This window comes from Fundulus heteroclitus, chromosome 21 (assembly GCF_011125445.2).
Source record: "Fundulus heteroclitus isolate FHET01 chromosome 21, MU-UCD_Fhet_4.1, whole genome shotgun sequence".
In the NCBI taxonomy this organism is placed as follows: domain Eukaryota; kingdom Metazoa; phylum Chordata; class Actinopteri; order Cyprinodontiformes; family Fundulidae; genus Fundulus; species Fundulus heteroclitus.
Genome location: NC_046381.1, coordinates 16,175,555 through 16,197,142, shown reverse-complemented (window position 1 = coordinate 16,197,142; position 21,588 = coordinate 16,175,555). Strand labels below are relative to the sequence as shown.

The following is a 21,588-nucleotide window of genomic DNA, read 5'->3' as shown; positions in this document are numbered from 1 at the left end:
GATCACCAGAGCTCGACGGACAGAATGAAAATGGTCATGAAGAGCCCTTAACTCCTAACCCTCGCAATGTTAAATCGTCACAAGAACAAGTCCAAAGCCTGCCATCTTACTAAAACCTTTGTTCCAGTTAGGGCGGAGTCCGGTCCTATTTTCACCTCTGTTGTTGGCTACGCCCTGAGCTGAAATAAAAATAGGATTAGCAGAGTTTCCAATTGACAACCTGCAGTTTTGTCCTGCTGCTGTTGTTGCCCGACCCAGAGCAAATGGAAAGGACTACACGGCTTAGAACAAAGAATAAGGGAGATTTCCCTGAAATGTCAGAGGAGCGATCGGCTGATTCATCTCCTCTTTATTATTAGTTTTATTTTATAGCCAGTCCAGTTTTAAAAGCCTTGGCAGCCACGCATGCCCGTTTAAGAATGATGATTACGTGTGCATGGCAAAAGCACCGCCCTTGCCTTTCAACACCGCCAGAAACGAGAATCTGAGCCCTTGGTGCTAAAGGGCTCTGGCAGGTCAACAGGAAGTGAGGGTGTCATGGGGGAAGCCTGGCCAAGAGCAATAAAATAGTCGCACGGGTGTTGATTATCCCTCTTCCCATTTGGGGCTGGCAGTCAAGTAGTAGGAATTTGTTAGCGGGACTCCTCTGTAAGAACCAGGACAATCATCGCGGGAGGGTGTTATTGCATTGAATTTACAAGATTTGCACAGGAGGGTTTCCGAGCAAAAATGGCGTGAGCACTCATGAGATCAGCCTGCCACATCTGGCTTGGAAAGCCTGTCTGTTTTTACGGCTGTTGTTCCAATGTCATGAAATCCGAATAAAAGAAGTCCACGGACAAAGCAAACATTCCCTTTAGAACAGCTTAACTTAAATGAACTCCTTTTTCCCCCCACAGACAGTAAGTCAGATGGGGTCTAAATGATTGAAAGTACCCAGGATGAACGGGCGGTGAGTCACACTGCAGCCGAGCCGTCCCGTTTGGACTCCCTCGGTGCTCAAAAAAGAGCAGCGTTGCCAGGCGGCGGCGGGCGAGAGCACTAAACAGCAAATATGAAGTCCATTTGTTTCGAAAACCACAGCCTGATGATGCCATGTAAACACGCTGCTCTCTGCTTTACACCTAGGTCCAAAGTTAGCTGAGGAATGGCAGTTCAAACACTGACTTGCTCATCTTTTTTCTTTTTTTTTGTTTATCCAGAACTGTACAACCCGAGAAGACACTGGCACGGATCTGTGAAAACAAACTCACAGCTCCAGAAACATTTGGGGGGGGGGGGAATGATTGCAGGAGGCTGTTGTTTTAGTGTAGACATAATCCCCCTTGTGAACCCAACACTGCTAAGTTGAAATTTCCCTTAATATTTTACCCTGCTGTTTTCCTGTAAAGCCCTTTAGTAAAACTGTAAAAAAGCGTGACAAAGGGAGGGAACGGAGAAAGAGCCGACAAAAATAGATTAACCAACTACTAAGCAAAGGTGTACTTATTGCTAGCCACAATGTCTTTTCATGAAGCTGCATGCATGTCACACTGTCTAGGCATTAAGGATAGGCGCATCATATTAAAGGCATGATTTTCCGTACAGAACTCCCTTTAGTCTGAAACACTACATAATATTGACTGAAGCTCTTCCCTGCCTGTACTTATGAGAGTAAAACCTAACATTTGCCAAGCAAAGCCTTTATTTTAAGTGGTAGAGGGAAAAGAAATTGGTGTGAGATTATGAGAACGCATACCTTGGCATAGTCAGCGCCGTGTTTCTCCTTGAAACCGTTCCGGCAGACGGTGTAATTATAGAAGCGGGAATTTTTGACCAATCCGACCCATTCGCGCCACCCAGGTGGGATGTAGCTGCCGTTGTACTCGTTGAGGTATTTCCCGAAGAAGGCTGCGGAGAGAGCAGAGGAGCTTTAAACGCAGTCTTTGACCATGAGTTCATGTTTTCAGTTTCTTTGTGTTATTTTATTGGTTTTCTGTGTCTCTTCATCCGTGTCTATGCCTGTCATGAAGTGGGTCTATTTTCTTCTTTAAAGCCAGACTTTATACAACAAGGCTAAACCCCAAGTTGTGCTGGAGACAACGGGAAGCCGATAAGCTGCCTGCATCATCCCCGTCCCGTCACTCACATGAGTTGCTCAGTGTGTCCCCATCTGATTCAAAGTATCCAATCCCAGTTAAGGCCTTCTTAAACAATCAAGGCCAAACCTGGCTCCTGATATGAGTTTTCTGTGTCATTTTATGTCATTTGCAGCCCCAGTGACACATGCAGCAGAAATGTACTCAGCCAGATTTTAAAAATTATGGCCTATTTTCACCTGGACAGATGCTAAACCATATGAAAGGCAGCACACAAGTTGTTGTTCACAGAAATTTAGCTATACCCTAAAAATCTAGGGGGTTGTTTACAATTCCCAACAGTTTCACAAGACTACAAAACATACTCTTTTATTTATCCCCCCCCCACAAAGCATACATAAAAGGCTAATTATGGCAATCCCCAATTTACTTTAACTGAGATATAGAACTTATATGTACATATAAGGCTATTGTTTGATGAAATTGTTGTAACTGCACATTTTACCAAAAAGGAATATTCATACATTTAAAAAAAGGCAAAGCCCACAAGCAAAAAAAACTGTATTTTAATTTTTCACTATAGACTACATGTATTGATTGAGCAACAAACTTTACATCAATACTTTGTCCAAACAAAGAGATAAATATTATGCCTAACATCAACACATGGCACTGTTGGAGTTAATTATAGCTCGTCTTGTTTTTTTACATCTGTGGGCTAGTTGTATAAAAAAGTCCACACACATGCACACTGGTTTTCTAAAGGTTAAAACTGATCAACATAACATGTCACAACTACGCTCCTATTGATTTTATTCGGGACCTTTTGCAACATGCAGGAAGACAAACGCAGGGATGCACATTCTGAAAGCTGGCCATGGGCAATAGCCCTGGGCTCCGTGAGAAGGAGAAAGGAGGAGGGTAAAGAGCACTGAGGTTCAAAAACACAGAAGAGCCGGACAGTTCACAAACACTTCGGGGCGATGTGCGCGTGTGTATGGGGGCAGATATTTTAGCCGGCTCGAGCAGGTCTCTTAATAGCTCTTTGCGCGATAGCCAGGAAAATGGGTTCTGTCTAAGACAATAGTAATTAACGTTTACGACGTTCAAAGCAACGAAGAATAAAAACAACCAAAAATACAACCAAAAGTCAAGCTGATCCAAACGATAAATGCACCAACCTGTCCTGTAGCCAGTGTTGTTGAGGTAGACCGCAAAGGAGCGCGGCTCATGCTGCGCTTGCCAAGACGGGGAGGAACAGTTCTCATTGTTGGTATAGGTGTTGTGATTGTGGACGTACTTTCCCGTCAGCATGGAGGAGCGCGACGGGCAGCACATCGGCGTGGTGACAAAGGCGTTGATAAAACTGGTGCCACCGTCTTCCATTATCTTTCTGGTTTTATTCATCACCTGCAGAGAGCCTGAGAGGAAAAAAACAAAAGAAGATATTTTTCACTTATTTCCTTATGTATATGATTATAGTTCAATTTACTTTTATAGAACTGGATTAATTTCTGCCTCAGTTTCTCAGAGTAAGAGTAATTGAAATTCAGCAGCTGAAAAACCAGATGGTCTTTCCCTCCTGGTTTATGGTCCGTGTTTAATATTTAATCTAAAGAAGTCCATATAAATCTGGAGGCAAACAGCCGGAAAAACAAAGGCAATTAAGACAGAAAAATACTGCGACACAGTACATTGGCAACTTAATGGGGAATTCTGTATGCAAACTTGCAGGCGTTTCTTACCCAACTCGACATCCTGGTCGTCGGTCATGATGAGGATGATGTTGGGCCGGATATTTCGGCGGTCCCGCTGCATGCGACCCCGAAGCCCCTGAGCCCTGGTGGTGGTGAAGGCCTGGCTGCCTGGAGTCCAGTCCAGAGACAGCAGGACCAGCCAGGAGAGCCAGTGAATCAGCATGGTGTAAAAGAGAACTGAGCAGCTGGATGACTGCAAGGGAGGATCACTCGAGAGATGGGAGGGAGGAGAGGACCAGCGAGGGCATTCACTCACACCTTGGTGGATGTAGAGGGCCTAGTTGACTGAGAGAAAACAGAGAGAAAAACATGTTAAGACGAGACATGATGAAGTAACATGAATTATTCGAAAGTAGGGGAGCAATGACCAGAGTTTTGATCATTGTACAAATCAAACCATATAGTTTAGCCATAAACAGAGAAGCTATATTCAATTACTGGACAATTTGCTGTTGCAGGTCCGAAAAATACTTAAACGATTCCAGTAAGCACGCCAACAACCTTGACTTGTAATGTATTTGAGCTGTGACGATCCAGACAAAACAAGACCCATCTAAGAGAATCCCATTGAGTCCGATTTCTCTCCTTCTTAAAATATCCTTCAACTTTCTTCTCCCTCCTCAGACAACCTCACACGGGGAAACTCTTTATCCCAACTGCGGAGCTGTTGTTCAGCTAAATGCGGAGAGATTACATGATTGGCTGCCCGCACTCAAACACCCACATCTGCTCTTCACTGCGAGCCAATCAGGGCCCACCTTCCACCTGTCACTCAACGGTCAGACTCACCAACCCTCCGCAACCCCCAACTCCCAAACCACCACCACCACCTCTCCTGGAGAGTCAAGCATGACAGACTTCAAGTGGGGGGAGGAAGTTCTGGCACAGGAGGTGGAGTAAACGGTTCCACCACATTAACTCCAGCGGCTTTGTCGCCAATCACAGATGACCACTGAGTCATCAAAACATGCTGCTGCTCGGTTCTCAAAAAGACATGCTGGACCACAGCCAATTACGTGTATTCTGCATTAAATAGCCAAAATCATTGGAATAGGAAGCTCAAGGTCCAACGGCAGGGTAAAATAAAAACAGTAGAGAATATGGAATTAAATAACATCAGGAAAAAAAGTACTGTAAACACACGTGTGAAGATTATACCAATTAGCAGGTGACTTTCAGGGATGGTCATACGTTTGAAAGAATGGCTTGTGGCTGTGAAATGAACCATGGCCTGGTGATAATGAGTTCTCCATTACTGCTTGATGAAAAATGCCTGAGGGATGGCGGTCCTGCTGAGCGGTACCATACTGCCCCCCCACCTATTATGAGTTAATAGCCTGAAAACAAATGGCAGGTTCGTGACACCTGGACCTTCACAGGGAGGCTCTGCCCTTATTCTTATTTCTACTATCACTCTATCCAAATTATAATATAATTAATGGGTTATTATGGAAGAGACAAGAGCTAAAACGTCAGTCTGTTGCTTTTAATGCCACGAACACAGTTTATTCTGAATCGTAGAATTTCATCAAAAGCATCCTGTCACAAAAAATACGCTCAACTGAAGTTATCATTACTATACAAAGGTGTACTGGCGCATCACAACAAAATTAGATCCTTGTGGAAAAAAGTTTATTTCAATAATTCAATTGAAAAAGTAAAACTCATGTAGATTAATCATACATATCCATATACTAGGCTTCCAGGGTTTAGTTTATTATTATTATTGCTGCTGCTTACATCTAGTCGGAGTCAGGGCTTAGACACACACACACACACACACACACACACACACACACACACACACACACACACACACACACACACACACACACACACACACACACACACACACAAACACACACACACACACACACACACTACAATTCTCATGTTCCTTAAAGTGACTTGACTACATCAAAACAGGCCAGTGGACAGGTACTAGATTAAGAGTAAGTGAAAGACAGCAACGATTTTAAAAACATGGCTAAATAATTCCTGGAATTTACAACAACGTTTACAACAGTCTAGTTCCAAAGAAACAAAATACAGTAAAGGTATGAGGGATAGCACAAGGCTGGCTGCTCTGACAGGTTAAACCCACATGTTGAGAAAAACACCCTATGCCAAGTGATGTATCAGACAGATGTTCTTCCCAAAAGACACCTATCGTGTCATCTAAAAAAGAAAAAAAAAAACAACAACGACATAAGTGAGAAAAGTCATTTTCAATGAGCTAGATCTGGTGTTTATCTTTCACTTCTCTCGTCAGATCTCAGACATGATAAGCCGAGTTTAAACAGTGCATTACTGTTCTGATCTCTGTTTCAGATGAGCTGTGTCTGAGCGAGCCAGTTATCGTGACAGCTCTGTGCAAACATTGGCGCCATTTGGCCAAACACCCCACCTCCCCCAAAGTGCAGGGTGGTGGAGCGGACAGAACCTTGCACAAACTACTCCATAAACATATGCAGACACTAAAATGATACCCACACACCAGCTTTTCTCCCACAAAAACAATATCCCTTGCTGTTTGGGTCCAAGTCCTCCTACATTATACGGGAAAGCTTCCCAGAAACAATAGACACAACTCATCTCTGGAGAAAATTCAAGGCTCTATTTTGGTCAGGCTGTGGAAGATTGGAAATCAGCTGCAAGCCGGTCAGCCAGCCAGTGTAATCTTAGCGCCCCACACCAATTCTGCTGGTTGGAATCACCAACACTGCATTCTTGCCCTTCAAAACAGATTAATTGTGCTGTCTGATCCAAACCTTGAGCTGTCTATGAGGTTAACTACAGTGTAATCAATATCTAAAGTGGTTAATTGATGGAGATACTAATGCTAATTTAGTGCAACAAAAAGATATTGAGGCTAAAGGATCTCCTCATTTTTACATATGATAAAATTCTACGTATGTTTTCATGAAAAAGGAAAAGAAAGGGTCATGATGCAAATATTGTCCAGCTCAGGTACAAGGCCTGGACAAACAATTAGTGATAAGCAGCCAAAGTCCAAAGAAACTTTGATGATCTTCAGAAAGCCTGGTGAACTGTTAGACACAATTTGTGTGAATGACTTCAATTAAGTCGCACTCCTTGAAAACAAACGAACAAAATCAGGATTTTGCAAAACTGTATGCGTAGTATTAAGGCTGCCACATACTCTGTGAGAACAGGAGAAATGTGTTCCCGCTCCCCAGCAAATGACGTCATTTTGTTCTCGTACCCCTGCATTCTCGCTGCTTGTTCGATATGTCTGGACAGAAATTGTTTCTGAAATGGTCGAACATGCCGTTTCCCCCATCACTAATCCAAGGGGTGCAGGCCGCCCTCCCCACTGCAGTACCACACGCTCCCAGTGTTTGTAGTCTTTCCAAAAGCACCAGAGAACACTTTCTAGGAGTTCGGAAGCTGGGCTTCTTGTGAAGTATGAATAGACAGAGACAAAACTAACTTTTTTTCATGTTCTTGCCACCCCGACGACAAAATATTTAGCTTTACACAGTTATTGCCTGCATACGTCCAAATGGGACAACAAGCAGCAGGTAAGGAAGTTAATTTAGCTTTGAGCATTACTTTGTGTATTCATGACCAAGAGGCACTGCAACAACTGTAAATAGAAATACAAATTTGGTTTATAAATGTTAATCAACAGTTTTTAATTCTTCTTAATGTGGCTGCCTCTAACTTCCTTTGATCTATAGTGTATCATATGTTGCTATACCCCTAAAACACATGAGAAAACTCAATTTCATGAGCTTTTCATTTAGAATGAGTCAAGAGTTTACATCATCTACTACTGAACAGACAAGGAGTCTTTATTCCTGGAGAGTGCCAGAAGACTAGGGTAGCACACTGTTTCTGCTTCCTTTTTGTTTTAGAGGATTAGCAGTAATTACCCTCTAAATTAGGCTCGTACTCTACTCTTCATAGCTAGACTATGAGAGGACAGATGGGAGGAACACAATGGTCAGGGGTTCAAAGGACTGAAACAACAAGGCCACTATGGTGTTTGCAGGCACACAGCTGCCAGATGCTTAAAAGATGTGCAATTTTCAGATTACTGACCATCAACACCAGGAGTTTTAGCACACCTCAACACCCAACTGATCATTTCTTTCATAAAAGATGCATTTATTTCATACTTTACTGGAGGGAAATAAAACTCAGACTTTTTCTGTTGTGGGAATATGGAGTTCTGCTCAGTAATTTGCTATGAATAGGCAGACAGATGCACTTTCTCACACTTACAGATGAACATAATAAAGCTGTGGCTTGTATAACCATGCTGGGCAGCCATACTTGTCTGGCTGGCAGTTGTGCCCTCCACTCAGGGCCTCAAACCACACACTCCGCTGCGCCCTGACCCTCTTCCGACCCCAGCGGTGATACGGCTTTGATGGTGGCTTGTTTAACCTAACCTCAGCAACCAGAGGCTAGCCACACACACGGGTTAAAAAGGGGAAAATAAATGGAAGGGGTTCAGTATAGAGGTAGAACGTCTTGTAAAGGTCTGTATGGGATAGGTCTATATTTTCTTACAGAAATGGCAAACAGGTGACGTCTGGCTTAGGTCTGGTGCAGGCAGCAGGGACAGGCTGGACATTTATCAGCTGTCAATGAAAAACAGCAGAGGAAACATGAAAGACTTCAAGTATAACAGTACTGAACAACTGGCACGCATCATGTTTGTCCACTAGCATTTAATATATCCATCCACAGAAGAGGATCCAGCTCAAATGGAGAGCTTTTGAAAGGGTTAAGGGTTCACGTTCTCTAAACAAGATGCAGGTCAAACTCAAAACAGATGTTCTTATACAGTTAACCAGTCATTTCTTAGAATGGTCTGTTATTAGGCCCTTAATAGGCTACTTTAAAGCATTTCATTTCCATTCTTAAATTTCTTTACTCATTCCAATTAATGGCGAAACAAGCAGTAAAACGTGCCTAATAATAGAATTTTGATTCTATGGTGTGCAGCGATAAGTGGAACTGTAGATCAAACAGAAACTCAAACATCCGATCTATTCTGACCAGTGAACATGTTCCACCTGGCACTATGCAACAGTTATGACACTCTTTGGTGTAGGAGTCCCAACTGAAAAGTTTGCCATTTACAGAATCAGTGGGGCGTTTAAAAATTCAGCCACTGGAAGAACAGAGATTAAAAAAGAAAAATGTATTTTCAACATGTTGAGATATGTCAGCACTTCATCCAGGAGGTGAGAGAGTGCAAAACTTTGGCAGATAACAAGAAGGCTAAACTAATTACAGCTAAGTTGCACTGTTTGTTTTTTTTTTTTTTTTACTTTTAAGTTCTGTTTGGAAATCTTGGCAGTCTTTTAGGAATCTCAGTTATTTAAAATGTCAATTTAGCAATCATTTCATCTTCATGACCTATCCTGGGGTAACCCGCCACTCGGGCGTAAACAAGTGATGGATGGATTTTGTCTTCGTCTTAAAATATCACTGCTGCTCTCTCACACAGTGTAACATCACCACTGCTTATAATATAAATAATTAGTTACAATTATTTATATTACAGGAAAACTAGAAAAAAAATGTTGCCCCCCGTTTACTCCTTAAAGAGAAACCGAGACATTTCCTAGAATAAAAATAGTCAGGTCAAAGCTTTACAAAAAAAATGGGGATTGGAAATCTCCCACGAATCTCTGATAGGTGCACATTTTTGAGAAAAAAAAAGACTACCATTAGCCTTGCTATACTTTAAAGCATCTCATATTTCCACTAACTCTTGTCAACTCTGTCTGCCCTGTCCACTCAGTGGTTAAAAAGGAGCTGAATACAAGCCTAACGGCATAGTTTAAATTCTACTGGCTGTTCAGTGATAATAAGCTGTGGAACGAACAACAATACAGGTCATTCAGTGTGTCATACCAGAGGGGAGGAAGGCAGAAAAAAAAAGAAATATGTAGTAGCAATAGAGATGCAAGTGGAGCTTAGAAATACTGCAGATGAGATTAAGCCAAGGAACGTTTTTAGTTTTGCTTCAAAGTTGCAAGATTTTGGTCCAGTTTTGAAAGCCCCTGTTCCAAGAAGAAAAATTAGGCGTTAAATTAATATAGAGGTTTGTCCAAATATTTCTCTAATCTGATGGAATTCAGCTGGTCTACTGCCACGAGGGCTCATGGGGGCATTTTACACTGAGGAGGGCCTGTGTCAGGACCCGCTGTGCCCCACAAGCCAAGGGTAGCACATTGTGCCCACCAAGACCTGTCTGTTAGTCACACGGACGACTGACTGAAGGGAAGCTCTGTGTCTCTGCGCACTCATTTGGCTGCAGGAAGGTACTGGGAAAAAAAAAACTCAAACCTTGCTGTTTTCAGACTCTTAACGCCACTGATTTGTTTGACCAAAACAGATTTATGACAAAAATTCCAGTCGGTAAAAGAAGTTCAAGATGCCTCCCTGCCTCCCATTCTGGTCCCAACAGGTTCATGTTAATCTATGCGTACATCCGTGTGAAAATGGGCTCTTCACGTGACATCATCATCGTGAGCCTGTACTCCAAGCTGCGTGCGACATGAGCACGGTCTGACAAAGTAAGGTGGTTCTTCCCGCGGATTTCAATCGCACTAGTGTGTGAGTAGTTTGCATATTTTATCCTGCTTTTTCTGCCTTTACAATGATAGCGCCGCCGAAAACTCTTTTCTTCGACAGGCAACGTCCTAACGATGTAAACCCATAGAATTTAGATGTTGGAGCCTTCCACTGACTGGTGTGTGGTGGGTTTGTGGTGCAATGGAGGCCATTTTAATGAAGAAGAATGGCTTCAATTCAGTGAAATGTGAACCTGTGGCGAGTGCATTCACAGCCACAAGTCCCCATGTTTTTTTTTTTTTCTTTCCCCAGTCCCAGTAAGAAACTCTTTGTAGTGCCAAAGCTGCCATGCTTCCCCATCAATATCATGACTGCTTCTTTATGTGTAATTAACTGAATCCCAGTTTAAAATACTTCAAAGTAGGACTGACAGGTACTGCAACAGGGGGCCTGTTTGGAAATCATAAGAGGTTTTAGGTACTGTAAGAAGGACGTGATTAAAAAACACAACGGGTCCTTACAGAAATGAAAAGGAGTTGTATTTATTTGCATGTGGGTGTGTGCTCTGGGCATGTAGGTGGTGTGTATTTAAACTGAACCACAGGCACAAGCTTGGTTTAGATCTTTCTGTCAAAGCAAGGTTATGCTGGGAAGAATGAATGATGGAGTTTAGTGTCATTGAGCAACGCTGGAATCATTCAAATACGCCCAGTCTGTTCAAGACTTTGATGGAAAGCTGGAAATGTACGGTCACAACCCAAGTTGGCAATAGGAACGAATGCACATGAACAAGGAATGATGAGAGAAGTTGTTACACGTCTGTAAAAACCCAAAGCTCACATAACACTACAGAATAGACGAACACAGCTTGCACATAGACGAAAGGTTTAATTTCATTGGTGAAAAAGCAGAGCTACATAGTGACGATAAGGGAATAAGGCAAGGGCGGGAAGATGAGGAAGCAAAACAACGAAAGGGAAACCCTCCCTTTGATAAAGAGAAATGGAAACATGAAATCACAATGAGGTGATTAACCGCAGTCACATGACACGAGCGGAAAGCAAGCCATCATGTTAAATAGAAACAGAACCTCAGGTTAAAAATCAGATAATCAAATTAATTATACGCCTCTACAAACTTTGTTAAAGTTGACATTTCTTTCAAAAACCCCATCAGTTTGAGAGAAAGCCACAGAAAATGAAGTGAGACCAAGCAGAATGTAGTCATGGGTGGCTTTCTTGTCCGTTTGACAGATCAAACACACCCCAAATAAATTACTCTCCGTACCACAATAGAAAACTGCAGCAAATTGCTTCAATGGGTTTCTACTGAGGTAATTGTCAAGAATAAAGAAACTAAGTCAGCTCACCAAGTCTGAAGGATGTTTTTATTTTGTTCACTGCATTCTGACAGTAGCTGTACAACTATACTTGTTTTACTTGTAAGATAATACATTTTATTTCTAATGGACTTTAGATTTAAGACAAACTTCAAAGTGCTACAGGTAAGATCATCAAAGCAAAAATAAAAAAATAGTGCAGCAACATTACTGTCCGTGGTTAAAACTCATAGTTTGTGCTAAAAAGAAATGTTTTAGTCCATTTTTTGAAAATCCCCCAAATCCACTCTAGTCTCATTTCTTTCTAAGGCCTTCCTCTTCTTCTCATAAACTGGTACGCGGTTTGCTTCTTGCAACTTTCAGCCATGTTCAAAGTATACGATGAGAGCAGCGGAGCTGCAGTGAACAGCTAACATTGAAGCTAACTGGATACATAAACACCAGAAGTGTGCATGTGCAGCCAGCAAGTGGAAACTAGCAAATAACGTGCATGCACACTGGTGTTACGTGAGCGCGTCAGAATGATTGACACGTGGGACAACCAAGACCAGTTGGTCCCCAGGAACTCAAAGCTGAAAAAGATCATCCACTGTATCTTTAAGTCCTTCCAACAGTTCATCAGGTAAAAAGAAGCACCATTGTGTTTTTTCTGCGTGTATTTGTAATCTGGCAAGGTGTTATTAATCTGCTGTGTGCCCACTACCCCACAAGTTTTCACAAACAACAATGGTATAATAAGTTTTATTATAATATTAAGTACATCACAAATGCACTTATCAGGCATTGATATATTTTGATGTCAAATATTGTACTGTACAATCAGATATCTATAACTACAGACAACAGAGTCTGAGCAGAGTGTTTTTTTTTCTTTCCCAGAAGCAGCTTTTCACCTGTGAATTTTCTGAACATCCATTTCATGTTTTCCTTTTTTGGATTTTTTTAAATGATCTTATTAAATCACATTGTTGTCATTTATTAATCCTGTTTCCTTGTTGATTGACATTGTTGGACTGGACAGAACATCTGTGGGGGGCAAAAAAAGCATATAAAGTAAGAAGAAAGGCATTAACAGATCCAATAAGGGATGGGTGAGGTCTCAGCATCAAGATAAACTACAGTTTTAAAAATAGACAGTTTTAAAACTGCAAAAATAATTTCCTGTCCAATTGTTACCTGTGTTTTAAAATCCTTGTAATTTGATTCTAGTGAAAGTCGCAGAGTAACCAGAGTTTGGACTGGCTATATGGAGAACGGAGTATCGCCCCTCCTCCACATGATGCTTGGAGCCTCCGTTTAGCCAACTAAAAGGAGGGTCTTACACTTTCCCCTTGCTTACAAGACAGAGAAATTGGTCTATTTGTATACATTTCTATTAACAATATTAATAGCTATGACGCAGAAACTAAAGATGCTCCCACCACCGCTGTTACTGCTGCTTATAAACAAGAGTGGCATGTTTGTTTCACAGCCAACTGGAATCTCATTACCTGAGCTGATAACTCGAATAAATAACCATCCAATATCTCTTTGTTATACTCCCATTGTTACTCTACAAAGAGTAGAATGGTAAGGTATTTTATCCTGTGCAAAAGTCACTTAAAAAAGTCACTTAAAAACGACAAGTTTAGAGGATGTTTATATTTTTGCTTGGGTTCGTTATCGAAATAATGTTTTAAAATAATAATCAATATTCTATAATAAAGTGCAGAACTGCAGTTGAACTTGATAAGCCACCTTAGATTTAATAAGCATTTTCTTAAACAGCCACGCACATTCCAAATCCTAAAACCTTCAGTCAGAAAGCTGCTGATAAGTGGAGAACTGCTGCTGGCACATGAAACTGAACACCCCTAAAATGTGGAGCATGTGCGGGCCTATTCTACAGGAACCATAGACAAACATAGACCATGGGAACCCAGCTCTACATGACCCTGGATGCCATCGACAAACTTCTGCACGACTGCATCGCACAAACGTGATACCACTCATAAAAAAAGTATATTTGTCTAATTGCACCTGTGCCTCTACGCCGCTCCCTGCTGCCCATGCCTTTGGGCACGCGTGCACGAGTAAATTTGGATACGATGAACTCTCCAGTCTGTTGCAGCAGTCACTCAAACAGGCAGCAGAAAATTATCTGTCAGACTTGAGCGCAGACAGACACATAACCTGTAATTTGTACACCAGGAGCTTAGCTTTCCATTGCCTCTGGCTTTGTGTGTGGCTTTGCGAAGCACGCGGTATCATTTGTAATTCAATTAACTTCATTCTGCTCAGCTAAAATTTCACGTCATTGCATAACATTAAACCCAAAGAACAGCATATGCGTTAATCCTAAAGAGTCCAAGAAGCATCAGACTGGAAGCTTAAGCATAAAAGTGGTTTCAATAAAGAAATGTAGTTCATGCACCATCCAAGCGCGTTCAAAAGAAACCAGTCAGTGCCAGCTTAACTTGCAACGGGCAGCTTGACGAAAGTAAAGATAAGGCGTAATCCAGTGCTACACTTACTCACTGTAAACAATGCCGCTTTTAAAAAATGTAACCGCTCTACGTCAACTTGGCGAGATCTTATTGATCCAGTGAGCACAAACAAGACCAGAGGCTAAGCGAAGCACATGGCTGAGTCCACACTTATCAACAGTTGTGCATGTACACACACTCGGCGCAGGAGGGAAAGTGCTGGCTGAGGCTGAATGCGTTCGCCTGCTCCAGGGGGAGAGTGGAAGAAAGGGAGCAGGGGAGCTGAAACAAACACATGCTGGCTTCTATTAGTCAGGTTCTGGAGCAGAATGGAGGGGTAAAGAAACATTCACCGCTTCTTTACTGCTCCCCCCCCCCACACACACACACACACACATACAAGCACACCCCCCTCATCTCCATCCATTCTCATCCCTCCTACAATCATACCCCATTATCTCTCTTCTGGAAAGGCGGTGGATGAAAGGGACACCCTAACTCTCCATACACTCACACCAGAGGCCCCCCCCCCTCCCCGCTGCAACGGCACTTCTACCTCCAAACTCACGCTGACGGCTTCTGACGGCTGCTTAATTGTACGTGATACAGGCCAGGTTGTTGTTTTTTTCTTCTTTCAAATCTAAAACAGATTGCCTCTCTCTGGGGAGGGGATTATTGGACAAGAGACATGAGGAAGCAAAGACGACCCAGCCCTCTGGGAGGTGGAGGACAGAGGGAGTAGGCAAGTGGAAAAGGGTGTGCGTGTGCATGGCTTTTTCCTAGGTTTCTCTTTATACGTGTCAAAAGGAGATTTAGCCCCTTTTTAATGCTTTTCAAATCCAAGCATGTTTGCGTGTGTGCACATGGCTCACCTGAGATTATCCCTTCCCCTCCAATTAAAACTCTTACCTTCTTCACCTCCTTAATTACACCTCCCTTTCTTTTCTCTTGTCTTCTTTATCTCAACCCTCTTACACTTCCCCCTCCTGACCTAGCTTTCTCCAGCTCTAGACAAATACTTCCCCTTTCACTCAAACAGCACTGACTAAAACACCACAAAAAAAGCCCATCGATAAATCTAAAATGTCTTACCAATTAAGAGACAGTTTGGGGTTATTTCAGTTACGAAAAAAACTAGCAGCTAAGCCACAATAAATAGGTTTTGACTCTTTTTAGAGTGTGCTCAGAGTCGGATCAGGGTCTGGAGGAGTAGGATTCTCTCCAAAGATGGGCTGGATGCAATGTTTGCTTGCCCTGACCTTTCTCGCTCAAATGACAGACTGAACAAACACACTGGGGTATTATTGTGAGCTCCCAAATACCTCAATACCCCTACTGTGCGTCTGCGCACATCCAGCTATGCGTGGCTTGGGTATCGCCCTCGAACGTCAAGGGCGATTTGAGTTTGAAGGCCGTTGTGCGGCGGAAACTCGAAAGCAATGTTTGATCAGTAAGATCAACAAGGAAACTGAGAAAGTGTCTGACTCATCTAAACATAGTCTTTCTTGATCCCAAATAAATACGAGCATGCCAAGTGCTCTCTGCTTAAATACTGGTCATTTGCAGTGATAGGATGCTGCAATCTACACCACTGCTACCATGCAATCAGGCTAAGACGAGGAACACTATCATTATGATGGAGAAATAAGTGTCAGAAGAAAGGGTGGTTGAGGAAATCTTAACATTCTGGCATAAAGGAGAACATGCAAAAATAAAGCTCTGTTGAACCATTTTAGGTCTTGTTAAAATCACTTTTTAAAGCAACAATGTCTAATTATTAGTCAGTGTCATTGGTATGTTGATCTAAACACATTGCGGATGATACTCTGGATCAAACAAATTTCTCAAATTCTGGCTCAATTTATCTCCATTTCAAAAGGGGAAATATCATGCAAAGTCCACCTTAGCCCTCAAATGCATTTTGTTGAACACCTGTAGTCTACAGGAATGCAGAAATTGTTGAATATAGTCTCTCTAGGTGTTGCGTAGATACCTTTATCTTCTGTTTTGGGTCAAAATTTTCGATCTGTTCAGTTTTCTGTGTTCTCTGTTATGTTTTTTTTTAACTATAACATCACAGTATTTGCTAAAACAAGGTAAACAATGGACTTCTGGCTAACCAATTTTGCAAATCCGTCATTTATATTTCTTGTTGCAATTTCGTAGTCCAAGCTGGAGGATGCCAAAACTACAACCCACACAATTCATTAGCACCCCCATGGATTAAACATGTTCCTGGGTTCATTCATTTTTATTAAAACTGTGAAAATTGCTACAAAACAAAGAGCCTTTTGTGGTATTTTTTAGAAAGTGCCACTGAGATCTATCCAAAAGAAGGCTGGAGTTCAGTTAAGGTTGAAGATCATAGTCTAAAATTGTTTTAAATAATGAGGTCTGCGTTGTTAAATCAAAGCTGTCCATTTATCTATCACCATATACTACCACCATTTTGTTAAGTGGATTTTTTGCCCAGATGCATAAAGTGGAGGATGGCCTGGATGCAGTGGCTTTCTTACATTCTGGATCCTGTTATTTCCATTTCAAAATTAGTCACACCTGACTCATGAACAACAGTAGGTCATCTGCAACCCATTCTATTGTATAAACTTTATCAGAAAACAAGCTTTATTGTAAGACAGAAGTCTACACTAGATCTATGAAAATTCAAATGCGATATTTGTCAGTGTAAGATCAACTTGAGAAGGTAAAATCTGGCATGACTACAAAGTTTGTATATCAGTTAAGGATAACAACGAATGCCTTTAATCTTGTCAATCTGTTGTTGAAATGTGGGCAATTCAGAAAACGGGGCTTCCACATGCTTTCAAATTTGCAATATTAGTCAGTGTATTTTTACTGTATCATTAAGTATATCATAATAAATACATCTTGTCTTTCTCAAATGTATCCAAAATGGACTCATGCAAATCCATCTGCATACTGTTATACTTCATTGCAACAAAAAAAGCACGTCGGCCTAATAGTTTTAGAATTTGAATGTTAGATTTGTCAAATTAAAGTAAAAAGTAGTAGCATTATTTAGTACAAAGTTTTGAGTCCAGTTAAGGATGCCTTTATTGTGTTCATTAGATGAAGACGATTGTGCAATCCATGCAGGTTTTTAAACAAAAAGAGAATTGATCACTTTTATTACAACTAGGCAATTTAGTGTGTTTGTCAAAAGAAACTTTTTTCTGACGTAAGGCATTTGATCACCCTTCACAACCCTTCAGATTTCTTGTTTGAAGAAAGAAAAGTCATCTGCAAATAGTTTGATTGTATTGCTACAAAACACATCTTTGCCAAACTAATTTAGAAGACAAATGTAAAAGTTCCCATTTTAACGTCTATTTGAGCAGTGAAAATGAAGAATAAGTGAAAAGGCTGGAAGTTCAGATAATGATGAGAATGAATGCCTTCAATCTGGTTCATCAGATGATGGGGTCTTTTTGTTTGCATCTGGGAAATCCTAATTCACCGTGACCGCCGTTTAAAGGACATATGCACACTGTTGATTGTGGAAACAGTTAAAACTGCGTACACCGCCAACCCTTCTCCTTCCATTGCTCTCAAGTCACTCAGCATCCTTATCAGAAGAACAAATTACTCCACTTATTACCTTCACACGCACATTGACCCACACACATACGCGCACACGCATACATTCCTAAGCAGATCCCAACGTTGGCAGAGCTGCTACTGGAACAACGTTTGTCTTGGCAAGTACCTTTCCCTCCTCAGAATCTAATTATTTGCAGCAGCTGCTTGTGCCTCTTGTTTGTAGCACAGAAGAGCTAAAAACTCTTTAAAGGATCTCTCTCCTGCTCTCCTCTGAGCTGGCAGGAAGCTCCGTGTTTTGAAACCCCCCCGAAGGAGCTTCACCGCGCCCTGGGAAGCCTAATCAGAAATCAAATCCAAACACTGCCGGGTGAAACCCGAGTAAGGTGTTGGATTTGTCAATGAGTATTGGCATGATGGACATTTTGGGGTGAAAAAAAAAAAAAGGGCACTACGTTTTCCACACTTGTCTTTCAGTAACGTGCAATGACAGTGCCAAAGCATTGAAATGTAAGCCAATGGTTGTACAGTTAACTGTGCCTGATACAAGCCACCGACTCTGGAAGAAGCTCCACCATAATTTTACCACTTAGGAAATCTAGGTCAGGGGATAAATGCTCTGGGCTTTTGTGGACCGGTAACTGATCAAAACAGTCAAGAACAGAGAGAGACTTTTTACTTGATCTATAAAATCTTTACGACACACAAAACGTACAATTCACGCCATAAACTTAGATCATACTTAGAACAGAATATACTCAGGTAACATCTGTATTTTGCCTCTCAGGTTCGTAAAGGAAAAAAATATTTACATATAAATCAGAAATTGGAAAGCTTTGGCAACATTTGCCTTTAGGATGTGAGAAATATTTCCCTTTTCCATCTAAATAATCTGTCTATTTAGGCTATACATTGCCAAACTTAGTCTTAAACTATGAGGACATCCTATGGTGAGACTTCTAAATACTCCCAAGTATCAACCAGCAAGTGTAGCTGCGGCTCGTTTACCAAGATAAACACACAGTCGCACACAACAGCAGCTTTCACCCATACAACACCCCGCGCCTCTCTGGTCTCTCACATCTGCACAATCTCCATTTACAAAACACCTCATGCACGGTGCCTTGAGCTGGGTATAAATACTATACATCATATTCCCACTTCACTGGCAGGTCCCCCTTTTCACTTGACTTGACTTAAATAGCCAACATGAGTAGTGCATTCCCCCAACTTTCTGCCTCTCTGCACACCTTTGACAGTCTCTCCGGAAAAAAGCTCTTCAGCAACTCATCCATTTAGCCTCTGCTGACACGATCTGCCAAAAGTGCACTTGGAATAAGATTTCTTTTTAAAAGGAACTTTTCTGGGCTGAAGAGAAGGGATATGGAAGGGGCATACCGAGTTTTGGGGGAAACTATACTGAATGCACTGCTTTTTGAAAGAAGTTGAGCCCATCTTTGATACCTTTTGTTGCATATGATGGTTGTGCATTATGGAGAGAGAAAAAAGCACAATTCAATAATAATTAGAACTGCACCAATGACCCTTCTCCTGGACGATATCAATTACCGGGTTTCTTTCAAACCTGACCTGTCGATTCAGATTTTTCTCTCACTAATGTCTGTAATGCTTGAGAGAAAAGGTGCAATGCAGGGTTCCTTGGCAGAATCCAGGAAAATGTGAGGGAATTTCAAGATTACCCCCATTTATGAGTCAAAGCATATTTCTCAGATTTCTACTGAACTCAAAATGAGTACAACACAGTACATGTCACTGATCTGCGCGCTTACAGACTGAAAATGTAGGATGTTGCTGGTATTGAGATATTATAGGATCTCACCTGCCGATAGCTGACCGGAGCCCATCAAGCGACCGATTCCAATGTCTTGGCAGATGGAGAGGTGCACCTCGAAGTATAATTGTTGAATATACTAAATGTGTGTTCCTTGCTCCCCTCTCTTTCTATCCCATCACAGCATCCTCTTTACCAGAGATTCAAGATTTGGGACCATGTGATTGGATGAGCAAGGATCATTATTGATATTTTGACTACTAAACTCTTATTTTATGGCATCACTCCCAACATATGATATGCAATGGTGTAAAGAGTGCGACAGTACTTTCAGACCTATCAAACTACTCCAATCAAACACAGAGGACTCCACTTTTCTAGGTGAGGAACGTTGGACCACATTTCCAAAAGCTATCATTCAGTTTTTAGTCCTTATATGCTTTCAGAAAACAGGAATAAATTAACAGGTGAATGCTTTTGCGATGATGGAGGGGGGAAAAAATGACATTAATGGAATGTGGTGCCCTCTAATCCCTTGAGACAGAGGAATTTGCGACGGAGGGAATTCCTGTCATTCAGGGGGAAAACAGTGAAAACCTGCACACACACACACGTACACACACACACGGGCTGCGGTACAGGCAACACAGACTGACTGCAGAAACAGCGCAGCTCACTGCCACTACAAATCCCTTTTCACGGACTCACACTCCAGAGATGTACTGTGCTGCTATCAGTGCTTTTTATTTTATTTTTGTGCGTGCAAATGCTTTACAAAAGAGAGGACAATTTCTAATAATAATAAAAAAAAAAAACATATATGAAGACAGTGTTAGATAAAGTGGGGAAAGTTGTACCTGGAAGGCAGGAGGCACCGAGTCCTTTCTGAGACTTCTCCTCGCGTTCTTCACCGGACCTTCCCTCTCCTCTCCTCTCATTGAGGAGTTCGTCTCCTGGACGCCGGAGGGTTTTTTTTTTTAGCTTCAAGCGTGGAGGCGCGCGGGGTGTTGGGGAGAAGAGGGGGGGACCACACAGCTCCTGGAAGACAACCTCTCTCCTCTAATCCTCGCTCCGATGTGATGACACTCTCTAACCTCGACCATCTGTTGAAACACGTCCCGGAGAAGGCAGCACCACGCTTGTGTCAGGAGCCCCGCTCCCCCTGCCCAATCACAATCCAGCTGCTGGGTGGCTCCTCGCTGCCAGGAGGCAGGGACAAGGACACGGGACAGCGCAGAGGGGGGAGACACACACACACACACACACACACACACACACACACACACACACACACACACACCACCCCCACTTCTGGACACTTTGAACTGAGAGCAAGAACCCCCCCCCCCCCCCCCCCAAGTCATAGTAACCCGAGAGGCACCGTAGACCAAGAAGAGTGAGAGGACTGGAAATGGGAGGAGAGCAAGAGTTACAGGAAGAAAAAAAGAAAACAGAAAAGAAACAGGACACATTCAAATGCAAACAGAAGAGGAAGAAAATGATGCATAAACTATTTGCTCTGTCTACATCATCATGATGAAAATCTCAGAGCAGAGAACACGCACACAAAACTGTTTTCCCCCCTTCAGTGAATCAACCTTTCCACCTCCCGCCCCCTCTCTCAGCGACAACAGGGCATGTGGTCCTGAGAATAAAAGTTACAAATGCTATAAAAACCTCTATTGGCTCCATGGTGGGAACTCTGTTGGCACTAAACTGTTACATCTGCAGGCACAGGAGCCCTCACACCTTAGTGCGATAAATTCTCACAGTCCCCCAGGCTGCATTCCTGCCCTTCACCACCTTTTGCCTTAGGTTAGAGAGAAGGGCCAGAGGAGGAGACAATGCAATGACTGAGTTAAAGAAAAGGCTGAGATAGGGGAAGGAAATGATCAGTGAAAAGCAATCAGCACTCTGAGAAATTACTTCCAGCACCAGCATTGCTGCATTCATTCAACATAACTCATTTTTATAAGCTATTGTGCGAAAACAAAAGGGAAGGCGTGAGGTGAGAAAAGCTGTGGCCTTAATCATTTAG

At 42.1% G+C, this 21,588-nt stretch overlaps 1 protein-coding gene across 4 annotated transcripts in view; it reads right to left on the bottom strand.

Annotated features, from left to right (window-relative positions):
- Nucleotides 1-20,682, bottom strand: part of sulf1 (sulfatase 1) — a 44,915-nt gene extending 24,233 nt beyond the window's left edge. For 2 of the 4 annotated variants that reach the window (XM_012857403.3, XM_012857406.3), the window contains exons 1-4: nucleotides 20,408-20,681; nucleotides 3,824-4,120; nucleotides 3,260-3,499; nucleotides 1,739-1,890 (exon numbers count right to left, since the gene is read on the bottom strand). In XM_012857403.3, the coding sequence (XP_012712857.2) occupies nucleotides 1,739-1,890; nucleotides 3,260-3,499; nucleotides 3,824-3,998 (567 nt within the window). In that variant the 5' untranslated portion in view covers nucleotides 3,999-4,120; nucleotides 20,408-20,681. Of the gene's footprint in view, nucleotides 1-1,738; nucleotides 1,891-3,259; nucleotides 3,500-3,823; nucleotides 4,121-4,336; nucleotides 4,461-20,407 lie in introns of those variants that run through there. The other 2 variants (XM_036125263.1, XM_036125262.1) reach the window with 2 other exon arrangements.
- Nucleotides 20,683-21,588: the final 906 nt, after the last annotated feature.